This window comes from Sciurus carolinensis, chromosome 7 (assembly GCF_902686445.1).
Source record: "Sciurus carolinensis chromosome 7, mSciCar1.2, whole genome shotgun sequence".
NCBI lineage: Eukaryota > Metazoa > Chordata > Mammalia > Rodentia > Sciuridae > Sciurus > Sciurus carolinensis.
In genome coordinates this window covers 29,949,812-29,966,673 of record NC_062219.1, presented here as the reverse complement: position 1 = coordinate 29,966,673, position 16,862 = coordinate 29,949,812, and the positions used below count along the sequence as shown (strand labels likewise).

The window sequence follows — 16,862 nt, the reverse complement described above, 5'->3', positions numbered from 1 at the left end:
AAATTAATTATAATTTAAGGCAGAACAAGCCCATTTATAAAACACAACAGATATGCATAAATATGCCTGGGAAAGTGGGAAGAACAGATTAATTCCATTTATGAGCAATCATACAAAGCTTAATGGATAGAGACCTCAGATAATACCATTTCTGATCACTTACAATTCAACCCCAAACAAAGGAAGAAGCAAGGAAATTTGTAAATTATAAGTTCACATGTAGACATTCAAGATCCAAATACCAGTTACTACCAGGAAAGCAATCAGATGAAGGCTCTCTCATTCTTCCATCATCAAAACTATTTTTATCTTTTAAGAACGGAAATCCCCCCATCTAAATTTATGATTATACAAATGGTATGCCTTTATGCCATGTACAAAAAGAGAAACAACATGTATCCCATTTGTTTACAATAAAAAAAAAAAAGAATGGAAATCCCTTCTCTTCAGACTAGACCCTCCATCTGAACTCAAGATTTTATCCCCTCTCACTATTTTTAAGGACTTGATTTCAGTAATCCTCCATGGTACATTATCAACTTTTAAACTACCACTGAATTATTCCCATCTGCAGATAACTATGCTTTAATATTCCATCTAATATTACCCTCACTCCTGCCCTATTTCTCTGCTCTCCAGTCATTTCTTAAATGAATGGCCTATATTTCTGGTCTCAGCTTAAATTGCTGGTTCCATTTTCAACCCATTTCTCTTGTTCTTTTGTCTCCATTATTTAATGAAACAGTTTTCATCAAAGTAACCAAAGACCAACATCTTGCCAAATACAATGGTCAACTGTCTTTATCTTACTCTTCTCTCAGTAGTATACAACAGTCTTTCACTCCTCTTTCTTGAATTACTCTTCTCTAGGCTCTTCCCTGACATGCTGTCTGGGACCACTGCCTCAGGTGGACAATATACTCTCTCCCTATGTGATATCATTCGATCTTTCAGTTTAAAGAAGGAAGGAAAGAAGGAAGGAGGAGAGGTAGGAAGGAGAGAGGAAGGAAGAAGGGAGGAAGGAAGGAAGACTCTAAGAAAGAAAGATTTTAAACCTGGCTTCCGTACCAAACGCAAGACTCATATATCCATTATCTACCTCAAAGCTGTCCTCCTATCTAAAACTCTTCTTTTATCACTTGCTCCCTTGACTCCAGTACTCCTCACATTGAAAAGGAACTACCAGCACCCAAACAATGGCTGAAACAAAAAACATGGAAATTATTCCTCATTCCTTCACTTCTACCACATTGAACACATCACCAAGTCCTGATGAATCTATTCCCAAAATATATCCCAAAGTTGTCCACTGCCTGCATCTTCATTATTACTACACTAATAGAAGCCTACTATCTCTTCTTTATGGACTATAATAACGACAGTCTGCTGGCTTCTCTGTTTGGAAGACTCATTTTCCTACAATCCATCCTCCTATTCTCCCTGGCTTGTTTCTCTATTAAAATACTACTTCTAATTCCTAATCATGCTGACAAGGCCCTTTAATAGAATCTGCATGATCTACTCCTGATACCCCACCTATCCTATCATGAAATCTTGTTTCTTCACTACTTTTTTATTTTTTTGGTACTAGGGATTGATGGGCACTCAACCATTGAGCCACATCCCCAGCCCTGTTTTGTATTTTATTTAGAGACAGGGCCTCACTGAGTTGCTTAGTACCTGCCTTGCTTTTGCTGAGGCTGGTTTTGAACTCGCGATCCTCCTACCTCAGCCCCCAAGCCACTGGGATTACAGCATGCGCCACTGGACCCAGCTTTCACTATTTTCTTAAGCACAGGTCTTTCTGATCCTTGAGCATGCCAATACTATTCCTACATCAGAATTTAGGAAACAACTAGTTCCTTCTTAAGGATCTCTCTCTGAGAGGCCTTCCATGATCATCCTCCTCAGAATAGTCTCAACTTGCAGTCATTATTTGTCCCATGGACTTATTTTCTTTGTATGACTTATTATCTGGAATTGTCTCATTTATTTTCTTTGTCTCCTTACAATAAAATGTTTTTGTTCACTGTTACATTACAAGCACCTAGAAAAATACTTGGTAAGCACTCAATAATAGTTATTTAAAGAATTCCAGTAGGAAAAAAATAAATAAGCCTCGACAATGTAGAAATCTGGCTAGGATTTAAGAAAGAAAAAACTTATTTAATAGGAACCTAATGAAAATTTATTATCCAGGATCTAAAAGATGAGAAAATGCATATATTCTGCTATGAAGATGAAATACGTTTGACAAGTGGCAAGACCATTCAATGGGAAAGAATTGTCTTTAGTGGTGCTAAACCAACTACAGAGCCACAAGCAAGAGAATGATATTGAATTTGTACATCATATCAAAGTAAAAATTAACTCACAGTAATCACAGACCTAAATAAATTTAAGAACCAATATTATAAAAATCCTAGAAGAAAACCTAAGAGTAAATCTTTGAGACACAGGGTTAGGCAACGTTTTCTTACATGTGACACAAGAGAAACAAGTGACAAAAAAAAAGATAAAATGAATCTCAGAAACCTGATTTCAAAGGAAAACATCAAGAAAGTGAAAATAATACAAATGGGAAAAAAACATTTGCAGATTATCCATCAGATAAAACACATGTTTAGTATATATAAAAAAACTATTAAACAGAACAATAAAAAAGATAAAAAACTCAATTGAAAAAATGGATAAAGGATTTGAACAAACCTTTTCCCAAAGAAAATACCTTGTTTGTGGGATTCTAATATGGTATGAACACTGGAAAAAAGTTTGACAGTTCCTCAAAATGTCAAAAGAAAGAGTTGACAAGTCCACACCTAGATTAAATCCCAGAGAAATAAAAATGTATGTCCAAAATTTTTTTTCATAATAGTATTCTTAATAGCTAAAAAGTAGAAACAACCCAAATGTTCATACACTGATGAAGAGATTAATAAAATGTAACATATCCATACCAGGGAGTCTTTTTTTTTTTTTTTTTTTTTTTTGCGGTACTGGGGATCGAACTCAGGGCCTTGTGCTTGTGAGGCAAGCACTCTACCAGCTGAGCTTATTTGGCAATTAAAAAAACAGTACTGAGACATGTTAAAAATGGAGAACCTTTAAAACATCATTTTGAGTAAAAAGAAGCCAGTTACAAAAAACCACATAATATACAATCCCATTTATATGAAATGTCCTGAATGGGCAAAACTATTGAAAGTATATTAGTGGTTACCATGGGTTTGTGATGTGTATGTGTACACGTAGGAATTGGGAAGGACTGCTAACTGATATGGGGATCATTCTGGAGTGATGAAACAGTTCTAAAATCAAAGCTGGATAGCTGCACAACTCAAATGTGGTAAAAAGTAGTGAACTGTATACTTTTTAAAAAGATGAATATTATGGTATGTGAATTATATCTCAATAAAACCTGTTTAAAAATGTAGTCAATGTAATGTAATATGTAATCAATTTTCTCAATGAGCATTCATTCTACCTTTTTATTTATGAGCATTCACTCTCCCTCCACATTTATGTAGAGGACATTCTCCATAGAGACTGGCTAAATGTGTGCAGGATGCTTTACTTTTGGGCATTCAGACAGCATCACAAAAGAAGTACACATGACATATTAGTTAAAAATAAAAGTGAAATAACTTTGAATTGCTAGTTAGAGACAAATTTTTTTTTTTTTTTTTTTTTTTTTTTTGCCACCAGCTCTTTATACTGTATACAGTTAAGATTTAGCAATCCTGGAGCTACAATCATTGCACCAATCAATGCTATCAGGAACAAATTTCCTGAACATCTGCAGCCCAAGTCAGAATACAGCCTGTTCTCTTTTTTCCTCCATCTTCCTTCCCTTGTCTATATTTGATATCTTGTTGACTCTGTGATAATTAGGTAAAAAGTGATAGGTCCTGACTGATACTGGACAGCTTAGTGATGCGGTAAGTTCAGTATTTTCTGATATGTTTCCTCTGTAAGATGCCCCATGAGGAAAAAGATAATAGCCTGTATTCTGTGTGTCTGACACATGGTACTATTGAATTAAAAAAAAAATTCCTGAATTGACACTATATGGAGCAGTCTCTGAACACACTAACACCATTCTAATTCTTTCCCTTCTCATCTTTTACTTTGTGACATATAATTATATTTGATAAATGAATGTTTGTTTAATTGAACTTTGGAAGTGGGTAAAAAAAGGGAAGGCTGAATAAACAGGGTCATTCCAACTCCTTCATTTATTTTCTCAACAACCAAATTAAGTTATAAATAAAATAGTCTTGTTTGTAAAAGGAGGACTCATGCTGTGTGTATCTCATATACTTTAGTTCACACTGTCTAATATTAAGGGCCTTTTTGTATACTACAATTCTTAGATTAAATTTGGATTCTTGGGCAAATCACAATAGCAGTAACCTCCTTCTTTCTAAATCTAGAATAACAATGATATCTAATCTGTCATTTAGGATTATTATATGGGTAAATGGGAAAAGAGTACAAAAGACTGATAAATAATTAGAGCATTATCAGCACAACATATCATTAACTGCAACTTGTGTGCATTTCAATACTTATAAAATTTATTTAGCATACACCCACCAGATTGTACTGGTTGATGTCTATTATGTATTAATTATCATGTAAAATTTATTGGACTAGCCCAGTGGTGCAGTGCTTATCTGTGTTCAAGTCCCAGCACCCCATCCCTCAATAAATAAATAAATAAATAAATAAGCATAAAATTTAGCTCAGAGAATGAAATTACCTATTAATCCTTTACTGAATATACTGCAATCAGTATTCTTTTTGTTTGTTTGTTCTATTCTTTTGTTTTTATTTTATCCTTTTTTTAAACTTGTTTTCACTTACTATTTCTAAATCTTCTAAATTGTGAAATAACTTGCTAAAGATTCACTTTTGCTGAATTCTCGATTCCCACCAATTCCTTGAAAAATTCCAATTCCAATTAAGGAAAGTATATACAAGATTAATTTTTGTAGAAGTTCTAAACTCTACAAGGATGCATTGCAATGCTCTGGTGTAGCACAAAGGAAACTATAGTTTAAAGTTACCTTCCTGGTAATAAGAACTACTTACTTTTGCAGCACAGGATCGTATCACCTCCTAAAAGAGATACAGTACAATAAAGAAGTATTCATAATTTCATTGAAATAAAGTACCAGCTCTTTTCAATGCATTCAGATATTAGCTTTGTAATAACCAAAAGCAGCATTTGGGAGAGTTTATCACCCTGCAGTTATCACTCTGCATTGTTTCCAGTAAGTTGGAAGGAGTATAAATTGAAGGCAGTGACCAACAGACTTGTGAGGGCCCATATGTGTCTACCTCAATGAAGATTTGTCTTCTCAATAAATATGGAATAAATACTAAAATTCTGTACTAGAACACTAATATGTCTAAAAGATATCCTGAATTAACTGTAGTATAATTATCTCTATAAAATATTCATAATACTAGTATTTCTATATTAACAATTTATACCAGATGACATCTCAAAAACACTACTGAATGGTAAAGAATATGATTAGTATTTAAAGAGCTAGAATATAAGTCAATACATAATGAACAATTAGAAACTTTTCTGCTAAGAAAACACCGAAAATATGTAAGTCCAATTAAAATTAACCAGTATAGATCATCAGCCTAGTAAAGATCTAAAGAAAAATAGTAAAAATCAACACAGAGTTTAGGAAAAAAAAAACAGAAATTTGAAAATAAAGAGTATCAACATTTTATCCAGAAATTTCTAAGATACTGTGTCTAAAGGAGGGAGTGGTAATTTAATTACTGAAAGGAAAGAGTTCCTCTTCTGGCAAGTGGGGATAATACTAGTACCCTCTCCTTTCCTACAGAATGGTTTGAGGATTAAATAAACATGTAAAGACATAGAACAGTGGCAGAAATATATTACATCAATTATTACTTATAATTAAACAGTTGTTATCAATAACCAATATAAGGGAAATCTCCTGTGGGGGGTAGAGAAAATTAACCAACCTTTTTAAAACTGGCATTAAACATTTTGAATTCATCCAATTTGTTCTCCTATGATGCTACTTAATAAGCACCTCTGTGATCTACTGACTTGAGTTTAGGTTACCTTTAGAATGGGAGGATGGTCTTAAAGTGTCCCAACAACTGGGAAGGTCTACCTTTCATTGTAAGATTTTTTTCCATGGATTTTTTTCAGGTTTATTAATCAATCTTTTGGAGTATTGATTACTTTTAAAAGGTAATCCAAACTGAGCAACTGTGGATGCACTGGTAAGAGCACATTTTTGGATCTGAAAACTTTGAGATATATCTACCTGTGAGGTCTTACCAGGGTTGCAGAATGGCTTTTAGGTACTGCCATGGAAGCAACATACAGTGAAGTATAACTATGAGACAAATAATTTATATTATTACTACATGGTAATGTTCCCAAGAACAGGGAGCTATCTTTTATGTCCTTTACTTGCTAATGAGCAAACACCTCTTAAATACCTTTAAATACCTCTGAGCTAAATTTATTATACAATTCTCCCCCGCCACATACACACAAAATCACATCCTAAACCTGAACTATAATTTATTAGAAAATGCTCCAATTTTAGTAAGAAACAATTATCTCCAGTAATAGACTCTTCTATAAATTAATGAAGAGCCTATACAAAAAAAGGGAATTCGGAGTCCACTGAAATATAATTACAAGAAACAAGGAAAAAAAAAAGTGACAAAACGTAGGGATCCTGTCAACCCAAATGTTTGCAAAATATAAAAAGAATAGAGAAATAATAGAATCTTATAGATGGGGAAAACTGAATTTATTTATCCTGAGTAACAAAGCAGGTGGAGGTTGGTGCCAGTGTATCTATGCCTGTGCCTAAGCTGTAGAGCCTTAACTATTTCCACCTATCTTTTTATCTGCACCCTTAGGATGTTTCTGAAATTAGTTCTCTAGGCTCTACTACTGATCTGATATTTTTATGTGTCAACTCTCCCCTTTACCATTTGCAATGTAGAATTAATTGAACCTTGCCTTTTAAACTTCTTTAAATTCTTTTTACCTTAGCCAGATAACTTTTACATCAAAATCTCAGACTGTCTTTTCATTTTTTCATTAACAGAAACTCGATTTCTTCTATTTTATTAAGAACACAAACCTAAAACATTCTGTTGACTGGAACACATTATTTTAAGATATGCTTTCTCTTTATTTGCTTTTCTTTTTTAATGTACATAATCTTTTCAATGGTCCATCTCAGCCCTAAAGGAGATCAATAAATTTTACCATTTTGAACTCAAACTGTCCAGAGGGTTGTATGTAGCTCTTAAACCTATTCTTCTGGATTTCAGTATTCTTCTTATATAGCTGTGCTGAAATGAAGTGGAATATTCTGTTCCTGTCAGTTTTTTTGGGCAGTGAGGGTAATTTAGTGCCGAGACACACATTTTTGACTAATTTTTTTTTTTCATTAACTGCTCTATTAGTTTGGGAGATACTTCCTACTGCTTCTTTTTTTCTCTTTCACTAGTTTCCACACAAAATTCCACCACAGTATTTATAACAGTAGCAGAGGCTCAATAATTACACATGGAAAAACAATTAGCTACCACTGTTTTTTATAATGTTAGAAACGTTTTAAAAAATAGCAAGGGAGATTATGCATATGCTATTTCAAATTTATATTATAAACTTTTTATCTGTCTTTTGAATAGAAATAGTTTTCCTGTCTGTAAAAAAAGGGTCATCATCACTGTCATGCAGTATTATTAAAAGACTCTACCTAATAGTTGTTTGAATACTTCTCACTACCGACCAGACTTGATGCAAACTAAAGGTTAAGGATTTAATATTTTTATGGTTCTCTGGAATTTCAATGTAGTAGGTAATCAATAAATATTTGAGGTAACTAAACTTTCTTTTTTCCAAGTGTTGTAGCTCAACTTGGAAGGCCAAGATATAACTGGTCAGCACTTTCTACAAAAATAGTGCACAGGTATAGAGGGTAAAGGTTGTTTTTTGTAGAGGCTATTAGCAGGTGGTCAGCACACAGATGTATGGTGGGCAGACAGGACAACACCAATTGGAAAATAGAAAACCAAGGAGGAAGGTCAAGAGCTGGGAAAAATGTAAAGAATGGGGAAGTTTGGGAAAGAAAATTAAGGTACAGACTGATCTCCCCGAAATGAAGACAGAAAAAAAAATTGGTTAAAGACAAAATAAGAAATAGCACTTGTGATAAAGCGAAGTTTAGGAATTTAGTTTTTCCTTAGATTACCCAAACTATTTTAGTTTTCAATGAAAATCAGTTATGCAGACTGGGGGATATAAAGAAGACAACATCAGAACTTCCTTTAGGGAGCTTATAGTTTACATGATGGCATGAAATACCTATTTATTATGTTTTTCCTAAGTGTTTGGAACTGTGAATTAGACCATTTGGTCTCAGTGACTGCTGGTCAGAGGTGACCAGCAGTATTGCCTGGGCACTAGTGAGAAATGAAAAATCATAGTACCATCCAGACCTGCTGAATCAGAAATTCTAAGTATAGACCCTGGAAAGTTGTGCTTTGATAAGACTATCAAGTGTTTCTGATACACACTAAAGTTTGAGAACCACTGAACGAAATATGAGGTTTGAGGCAAGACTTTATGGGACTCTGAACATCCAGGCAGAGACTGTTTGAATATTATCTGTCTTTCCAAGAGGTGGTCCTATTGGTCTGACCCTGAGAGTTCACAGGCTAGGGTTCAAGCTGCTAACTTCATCTTGCCAAAGGAATCTTATTGGGCAGGGCTAAGAAGGCCATAGTCTTTCTTTCCCAGGAATGAATCATACCCATGTGTCAAGTTCTACGTGTGGTGTTCTGGTTTAAAGCCTTCCTTACAACTAGGTCCTGGGTTCATTATTTTACAAAAATAATAAGTCAAGATAATATGATGGATTATCCTAAATTTGGTTTGTCTACTATAATTAATGACTTCAGAAAGGAACTATCAAAGTATATTAAAATCTAGTTTTAAGAAATTAACTTACTTCATTAATATTCATTTGCAAGGCAATATAAAAACAGAAATGGTTTTAAGTTTTCAATAATTAATAATTAAACGTACTGTGACAGTTTCAAGTCTCTGCTTCACTATCTGCATCTTTGTTGAAGAATTTTCAGTATGAACAAATTCATCAATTTGAAAAGAGCCTTGATGAGGCAGTTTAGGACAGGTACATAAAGCATCTTGGCTTTGGTGTATTCCAGGTAATGGAAATGTTCCATTGTAGCGTTTGAACATTTCAGCCTCCTGCTGGGCTACTGAAAAAAATGAATCCATCATTAGTTCAAATCATCATTGTAAAAGCACAATCAAATAAATAAGCCATGAAACTATAGCAGTCAACAAATGATCAGAAACTGCATAATACATTTTAAAAACTGGGTAATAAAAAGGTGACATAACTGACAAAATGTAAAATTACTAGATACACTAAAACCACAAGAAATGAAATATAATTATTTCACAATTTCAGGTCAAACAGTATTGTAATTGAGCCTTAAAGGTCAAGTAAATTGATATGGGAACCTAACTTTTTCAACATAGGTATATAAAAGACAGAATATTAAAAAACAAGGATCAAAGAGAATTAAAAGGGATGTTATAATAAAAAAAAATTCACAAATCCATCTCACTATACCTGTTCTTGTATTTCTATATATCTCTTCCAATCTTTCTATAGTTTTATAAAGAACATTATAAAGTGAATATAATTTAATACTTTCTCAATTAAATGAAAATATTTTCATACATGTACAATGATGCAATTACCATGTTTTATAATATCTAACGAAGTACCATAATTTTTCAAATGCATTTTACAATTACTGAATATTTACAATATTTGTTTTCCCTTATTATTGACATTGCATAAGTACGCACTTTCAAAGTAGACTTCGATTTTTAACTTATTTTCTATTTTGTATTTAATTCTCCAGAGTGGGAAAGATGACTCAATGACTGAAAGGTGAATGTTTTTTGATGATGATGACAACCACAGTCATGAGAACACTGCATTGTATTTTATGTTTTTTAGGATGCTTTTACATATTTTATGTCATGTGATCATTTAAAATAGATGAATCTGAAAGAATTTTAAATGCCTATCTGTATATACAAAGGAGAAAAATATATAAAATCATCATTTAAAAAGTATTTCCTTAATTATAAAATCTTGAAATGACAGGCCTTTCTAACCATGACAGGAAAGGAAGAAATCTCAAAGACTTGAAATGTGGAACCCATGGATGAGCCTTCAGAGATTTAGACTACTGAAGTTACAGGCAAAAACATGGGTGTGTATAGTTAAGTATTTCTAAAAAACAGATCATTATTTTTATCAGATACTATGATCTTATGGAGAAATAAGATAGAGACCACTACATGAAAATTTGAGTCTTCATTAAAAGTTTTTAAAAAACTGATAATAAAAATTAAAAAGCAATGAACAGATAATAGGGTTCCTCTATCTCTGCTTAAAAAAGACTAGAAGGAATCAGATTTACCAAAAAATAGACAAAATATATAAAAGGAAAAAATATAACTTTCTTTGCAAAGTTTGTGACATATGACAGTTTATGCAATGCTAAAACTTAGAGTTAGGAACAGGAGGCACACAGGGAACAAAATTTAAGGAAGCACTCTCAGGTTGCCCTTCTAGTAGATGTGTAGAGCTACTTCCAGTAATGTAGAAACATTCTAGTAAGTCCATAACATTGTCAATTGAATTGGCCAGTCTTTAATTGTAGCTGTTCTAACAGATACATAGTGCTATTTTATTGTGTTTTTAATTTACTAATTTGATGTACTTAATTGACTAACAATGTTGAGTACCTTTTGCATTCTCATTTGCCAACTTACAGCTTCTTCAATGAAATGCCTGCTCAAATCTTTAAGTTGGCTTATTTGTTTTCTGATTTTTGAGTCTTTCTCTCTCTTTTCTTTGCCTGTTAATTGACCACTGAACCTCAAGATATTCTCCCCTGCCATGAACTATTTGAATAAAGGATCAAGGTAGCCAAATGTGTGTGTACTGAAGCATTATTTAAAATAATGAAAACTGTGCAACAGTTATTTAAATAAATTATGCCTTACAGAAAGGGAATTTTGCCACTAAAATCACATATAGCAGTATAATTATTATATGAATACTAAACACATTTAAATTGTAATAAAAGTAATTTATAAAACAATATAGTCAATACAAAAGAATAACTTTTTTGGGTAGTTATTAAGCTCAGTTTCACCTACCATGAGTCTGAGATTATGCATACATTTTAGATCTTTATGTTTACATACTACTTCATTAAGACACTGTAAAGGAAGAGCAACTTACTAATAACTAGTGCTTTTTCCCTACAAATGGCAATGGTGAGTACCACAGGACAATACTGAAGAAGACCCAGTGACTTACCAGACTTTCAGTGATGCATGTTCCTCAATATGAATTACTGTTCTTTATAAATGAAGGGTAGTTATTTCTTCACAGATTTTTGTGAGATTGACAACTATTTTTTAGCATATATTTTGAACTTTTTTTTTACAGAACAGTAATAACTTTCATTTTACCCTCAATGATTCAAAGATTGCTTAAAGAATAAGAGAAACTTTAAAGCTATAAAAAACAAATGAATCAATGAAAGTGATTTTTGGATTGGGATTTGGAACTTGGAAATGGATGAGCTTTAGAGATGAGTAAGTCAACAAAACACACTGTTTCATGGTCTTTGTCGCTTTTGTTTTTTAAAATCGCCTGTTAAATATTTAATTTTCTTCCTACAATGAAGGGAAAGTAAAGCAGGGTATTTATAACTATTTAATGGTATTTTCTAACTCCCTACATTTTGTCTGAATTTTGTTCTTGTTGATCACAACTGTACTTTAACTAACCTCCAAGTGACTGAACACACATGGAAGTGGTCTAGAAGAACACATACTAGTTAGTATATGTTATACATTAGTAGGATTTGGGTATTTTCTTCTTATTCTTTTTGTCTAATCACATTTCCTTTCATGCATTCTTTCTTTTGGTACTAGGAACTGGGGGTTGAACCCAGGGGACCTTTACCACTGAGCTACATTCCCATCCCTTTTTATTATTTATTTTGAGACAGGTCTCACTAAGTTACTTAGGGCCTCACCAAATTGTTAAGGATGGCTGTGAACTTGCCATCCTCCTCCCTCAGCCCATCAAGTTGCTGGGATTACAAGTGTGTACCACTGCATCCATTCCTACCTAATCACTTTTTCTAAGTATTATGATATGCTGAATGTATTATCTTTCACTCTTAAAAAATGAATTTTTTTAACCAGTAAAAGATAAAGAAGGCACCACCTATGTATTTATCTGTTTTAAAAACTTCCCCTTGGGGCTGGGGATATAGCTCAGTTGGTAAAGTGCTTGCCTTACAAGCACAGGGCCCTGGGTTCGATCCCCAGCACCAAAAAAAAAAAAAAAAAAAAAAAATTCCCCAGGCATTAATATGCCTTTCAGAAAGAATTAAAATTACCTAAATGGATGCAGATAACAAAAATAAACCCAAGCAATTATGAATACTTATTTCTGTTTTCTAAAGGGAATTTTTGATACAAAAGTCATCTGACTAGATTTCACGGAGTGAAATTAATACCACACTTGCTTTGGCACATCTAGTTCTGTGCAAGAAAAATGTGCAAAAGATTCACAAAGACTAATTTTCTGAGACACTAGAAATGGAAGCTGCTTAGAAGTCCTTGGGCTTTTCCCTCCCTTGCCCACCACAAATACATACTCAATCCATTTGTAAGCTTTTTATTGTAAAACAAGATTATAATAGGTGGTCTCTGGTATTCCTTTGAAGATCTATGCTTTTAACATTTCAGTGGTTTCTAAAATACTTTAACATCATAACTGGAGCGTGATGTTGCAATGAAATAACTACATTTTTTTTCTTTGTTTTCTTCTTTGTGCTAATTTAACTTTGTATGTTTAAAATTTAGCTTTGACCGAATCTTGTATGTTTAAAACTCATTATTTTAACAATCTCATCCTCTCTCGTTCATCATTTTTTGAGAGTCATCATGTACAAGCACTGGAGCAGGCCCTGAGAATACAAAGACACTGGTCCTTCTTGGAAATTCAGCCTTCTGCAAGTGAACAAATTAGTTGAAGGTGCTAAGCGGGATAGCAGAGGAAGAGAAAGGTACTGAGAGTACATGGGGGGAAATTCTTTGCTGAAAGAATGTTATATACATCAAAATGCTTCTATGTTCATCTCCAAAAAAAATTCTTAAAATAACTAACAATCCTTTGACTTATATAAGCTCAGAGCTTTTGTGCATTTTCTGGTCTTAAATAATTATGAAAAAAACAAGGTTTTCTCAGGAGAATTTTATCTCTAAATAGAAAGAATGGAGGAAATAAAATATTTTAATCTACTACCCTTCTCATTAAAAGCAAATACAAGGTTTGCTATTATTAAAATCTATGTGTACTTATATTATTGACTTTATAGGAAAATACAAATAAAAATCATCATATGTTATTTCTACACTATGTTAACAGTAAGATCTCCTTTGGGTCAATGTTTAATTCCTTTGCTCAAGATTTGTTATTAATATATTGCCTTGTTATTATACAAAGTCAACTTACAGGATACCTAAATGCTTTATAAATTTCATTTTGAAGTATAGTATTATTACTATAAACTGGTAGTCCTGTGGTTTCCCAGCCTTTACCAGTAAGGAAGAATTCTACTTCTCTTTCTTTAACATTTGCTCTGTGCAGAGAATATTCAACAGTCTATGTTTTTTATGTGTTTTAGCTGGTCTGACTTTTCCTGATTCATATAATCTTATGACACTGTGTGGATAGATCCAAGTTCAACTGCATTAACACTTCAATTCTAGAAGCCTGCATATGTGGAGGTCCTCTCTGCCATGTCCTGTATGGAAGAGGAAAGGGTTAACTGGTGGTTTTTGTATCTATTACCCCAAAAACTTATCTACTCAATAAACACACAAGAGCCAATACTCTTTTTATATGAGAGGCAGCGTGATGGATCTGGCCATACCAGCTCTGGCCTCTTACAACAACGACTTGCCCAAGTCTCCTTTATTCATAACATACAATTAAAGAGAACAAGGGCCAGGAGGCTTCTTCTGTGATTGACAGGATAGGTGGAATTAGGGGAGCCATTCTCTTAGGGGAAAATTCCAGAAGGAGACAGGGAATCACTCCCACACAGCGCCACATGCTTCTCAGCCATTCCTAGAAGCCAGGCCTCTGCATCTCATGGCTCAACCTAGTCTGATTCTGCTAAATAAGGACAGCTTCCCATATGCATATATTTAATGGCCTGTTAGTAATTTGATATTTCCCTGATGCAATTAATTTAATGTTTATTTATTTATGTTTTGTGTTAAAGGGGATTGAATCCAGAGCCTTGCATATACTAGGCAAGTACTCTTCCACTGAACTATCCCCCCAGCCCCTCCGTGACATGTCTGATATATCATGTAAAATATATGTGTTACTAATATAACTGTTCAAAAAGCTATACAAGAACATGTAGCAGATTTGAGTCTCATATCCAACCAAATGGGAGAGCATTGACCATCATTTGGCAGATCCATTAGTAGCACATTAAAATATAATAACCTATCTACAAATTCCCTGCAGCAATGCTATTCTCTTGTTGGTTTCCTATTCCATTATCAATAATCACACATTAAGCTATTAAATTCAAAGTGTGTGGCATGTATATTGCTATGAAAAATAGCTAGGATTTCCCTACTGCAGTCTGGTCCATGAACTCTAGTAATACCAAGGCTTCACGCCTTGCCTGATAATTTCCCTTTGATAAAATATTGAGATAAAATATAATAGGTGTTATTCTTAATTTTTAGGTGAAAAACCAATGCATAAGTGCTAAATTACTTTCCAGGGTCAAAGAGAAAGTGACAGAATTTTGTCTAGATCCCCCAGTGCTCTAACTTTTATTCCAGTCTTTCCTACCACGCGGTTGTTTACTTTATATTGCACAATTCTTTCTTTTTGGTGCACTTTAAAAAGCATCAACGTAAGCATAAAAAGAGGCCTGACTGAGGAATTTGGTGCTCTGGTGCATGCTCAAATCATCAAGTAGTTTTTCACATATCCTGACTCCCTGAATGGCCTGAACTTTCAAAGCAAAGTATCCCAAGATGTGAAAAATATTAAAATACATTCTTTAGGTTATAACTAAGAAGTAATTTCAGCATATCATAAAATGTGGCATCTCTATCTCTTATTTTTTCTTACTAGACTTAAGATCAATATTTAAAACTCTGTACTATGATATGTTATATTTGTTATGGTATAATTTTGTCTAAGTATGAAAACTAAAAAATCTGAGTTTGCTTTTGAATCACTCATTATCACTATTACAAGAAAACCATATATTAAATTTATTTCAACTAGATATTATTTTATTGAAAAAATATTGTGAAAGCATTAAAACAATGCCACATTAAAGAAAATTCATATTATGCACTTTGTTGAGAATGTGATGACTTATTGTATCCTAATTGTTTCACCCCAAATTTTTAAAGAGGTGAACTATTAATAAGAATACTAGATAAGCACACTTATGCTTGCTGAACAAGCACTCTATCACTAAGTTACACCCCAGTCCTTTAGCTATCTTCTTAATTTAAGTTAATTCATGATGAAGGAAGGCAAACTAAGTAGATTTGACAGACAGCTTAATGCATTAAGAGCATGAGCTATGGAATCTGACAGCTTAGAATCAAACAGTAGCTTCACTACCAATTGTGTGACCCTAGGCAAATTACTTAATTTTCCCCGTGTTTCAGTTTCATTATGTGCAAAATAAAGACAATAATGATACCTACCTCGAAGCATTTTAGAAGGATGTATGAGAAAATGCTCATAAGAGTGGTGGACCCACAGTAAACACTTGATAAATGTTAGCTACTACTACCACTATTATTATAAGCCTCGAACTTACTGATGACACCTTCATTCTATATTTTTATAAAATTTAATGGGAAATGTCATTCTCCAAGAAAATTTGCAGTTCTTAATGCAAAATTTACTGCACATTACTAATATCTCAGGTACTATGTAAAACACAGGGTGTTATAAACTCCATAGGCAATGAGCAAGAATTTGAAAAATTTTATAGGAATGTAACGTTACTTGACCTCTGGTAAAGAATGCCACAGTAAAGTTACAACAATAGGCATGATAACAACACATTTTATCTTCTATTTGTTTTAATATAATGCTTATCAGTTTATAAAACACTTTTACAGGTGACCACTGATGAACATGATTCTATTAATAAAGTCAAGTCAGTGGCATAAAGAATTGCCTTTCAGTTTGACTAAAGTTCTTCCAGAGGTTTAATCAACTACTTAAAAAATATAAAGGATTAGAAAACAACATGGTCATCGGAGCACACAATAGGTGGTCAATAAAGATTTATCTTGCCTAAGACACTGACTAAAAAGCATTCGAGTTAATACTGGTTCAGAGGAGACACTGCCACCTAGTGAAAAAGTAGGCTCATTACCTGGGATTTTCAAAAAATGCTAAGAAACTTCTTAAATTTAAGATTTGACCCTACTTAAAACAGTATATGCACATTCATTATATGCCAGTATTCAGGTACAGTACAGGTAATTTAAAAATGAACAAACCTCTATCTTTCCTCCTACAAAGTATAAAAAGTACCAAGGAAAAATACAGTCCATAGAGAAGCATAAGGAAAATGGTATTGCATAAAGTTTGTTTACTGGATACTCAGGAAATGTGCCAATAAGG

At 33.2% G+C, this 16,862-nt stretch overlaps 1 protein-coding gene across 12 annotated transcripts in view; it reads right to left on the bottom strand.

Annotated features, from left to right (window-relative positions):
- The window catches only part of Ahi1 (Abelson helper integration site 1), a 185,378-nt gene that overhangs the window by 99,648 nt on the left and 68,868 nt on the right, over positions 1-16,862 (bottom strand). For 10 of the 12 annotated variants that reach the window (XR_007109403.1, XR_007109404.1, XM_047557598.1 and 7 more), the window contains exons 18-19: positions 9,119-9,315; positions 5,095-5,121 (exon numbers count right to left, since the gene is read on the bottom strand). Coding sequence is in view for 10 of the 12 variants with exons in the window: in XM_047557598.1 (XP_047413554.1) it covers positions 5,095-5,121; positions 9,119-9,315 (224 nt within the window). In the remaining 2 variants the exon portion in view is untranslated. The remainder of the gene's footprint in view (positions 1-5,094; positions 5,122-9,118; positions 9,316-16,862) is intronic. The other 2 variants (XM_047557602.1, XM_047557603.1) reach the window with 2 other exon arrangements.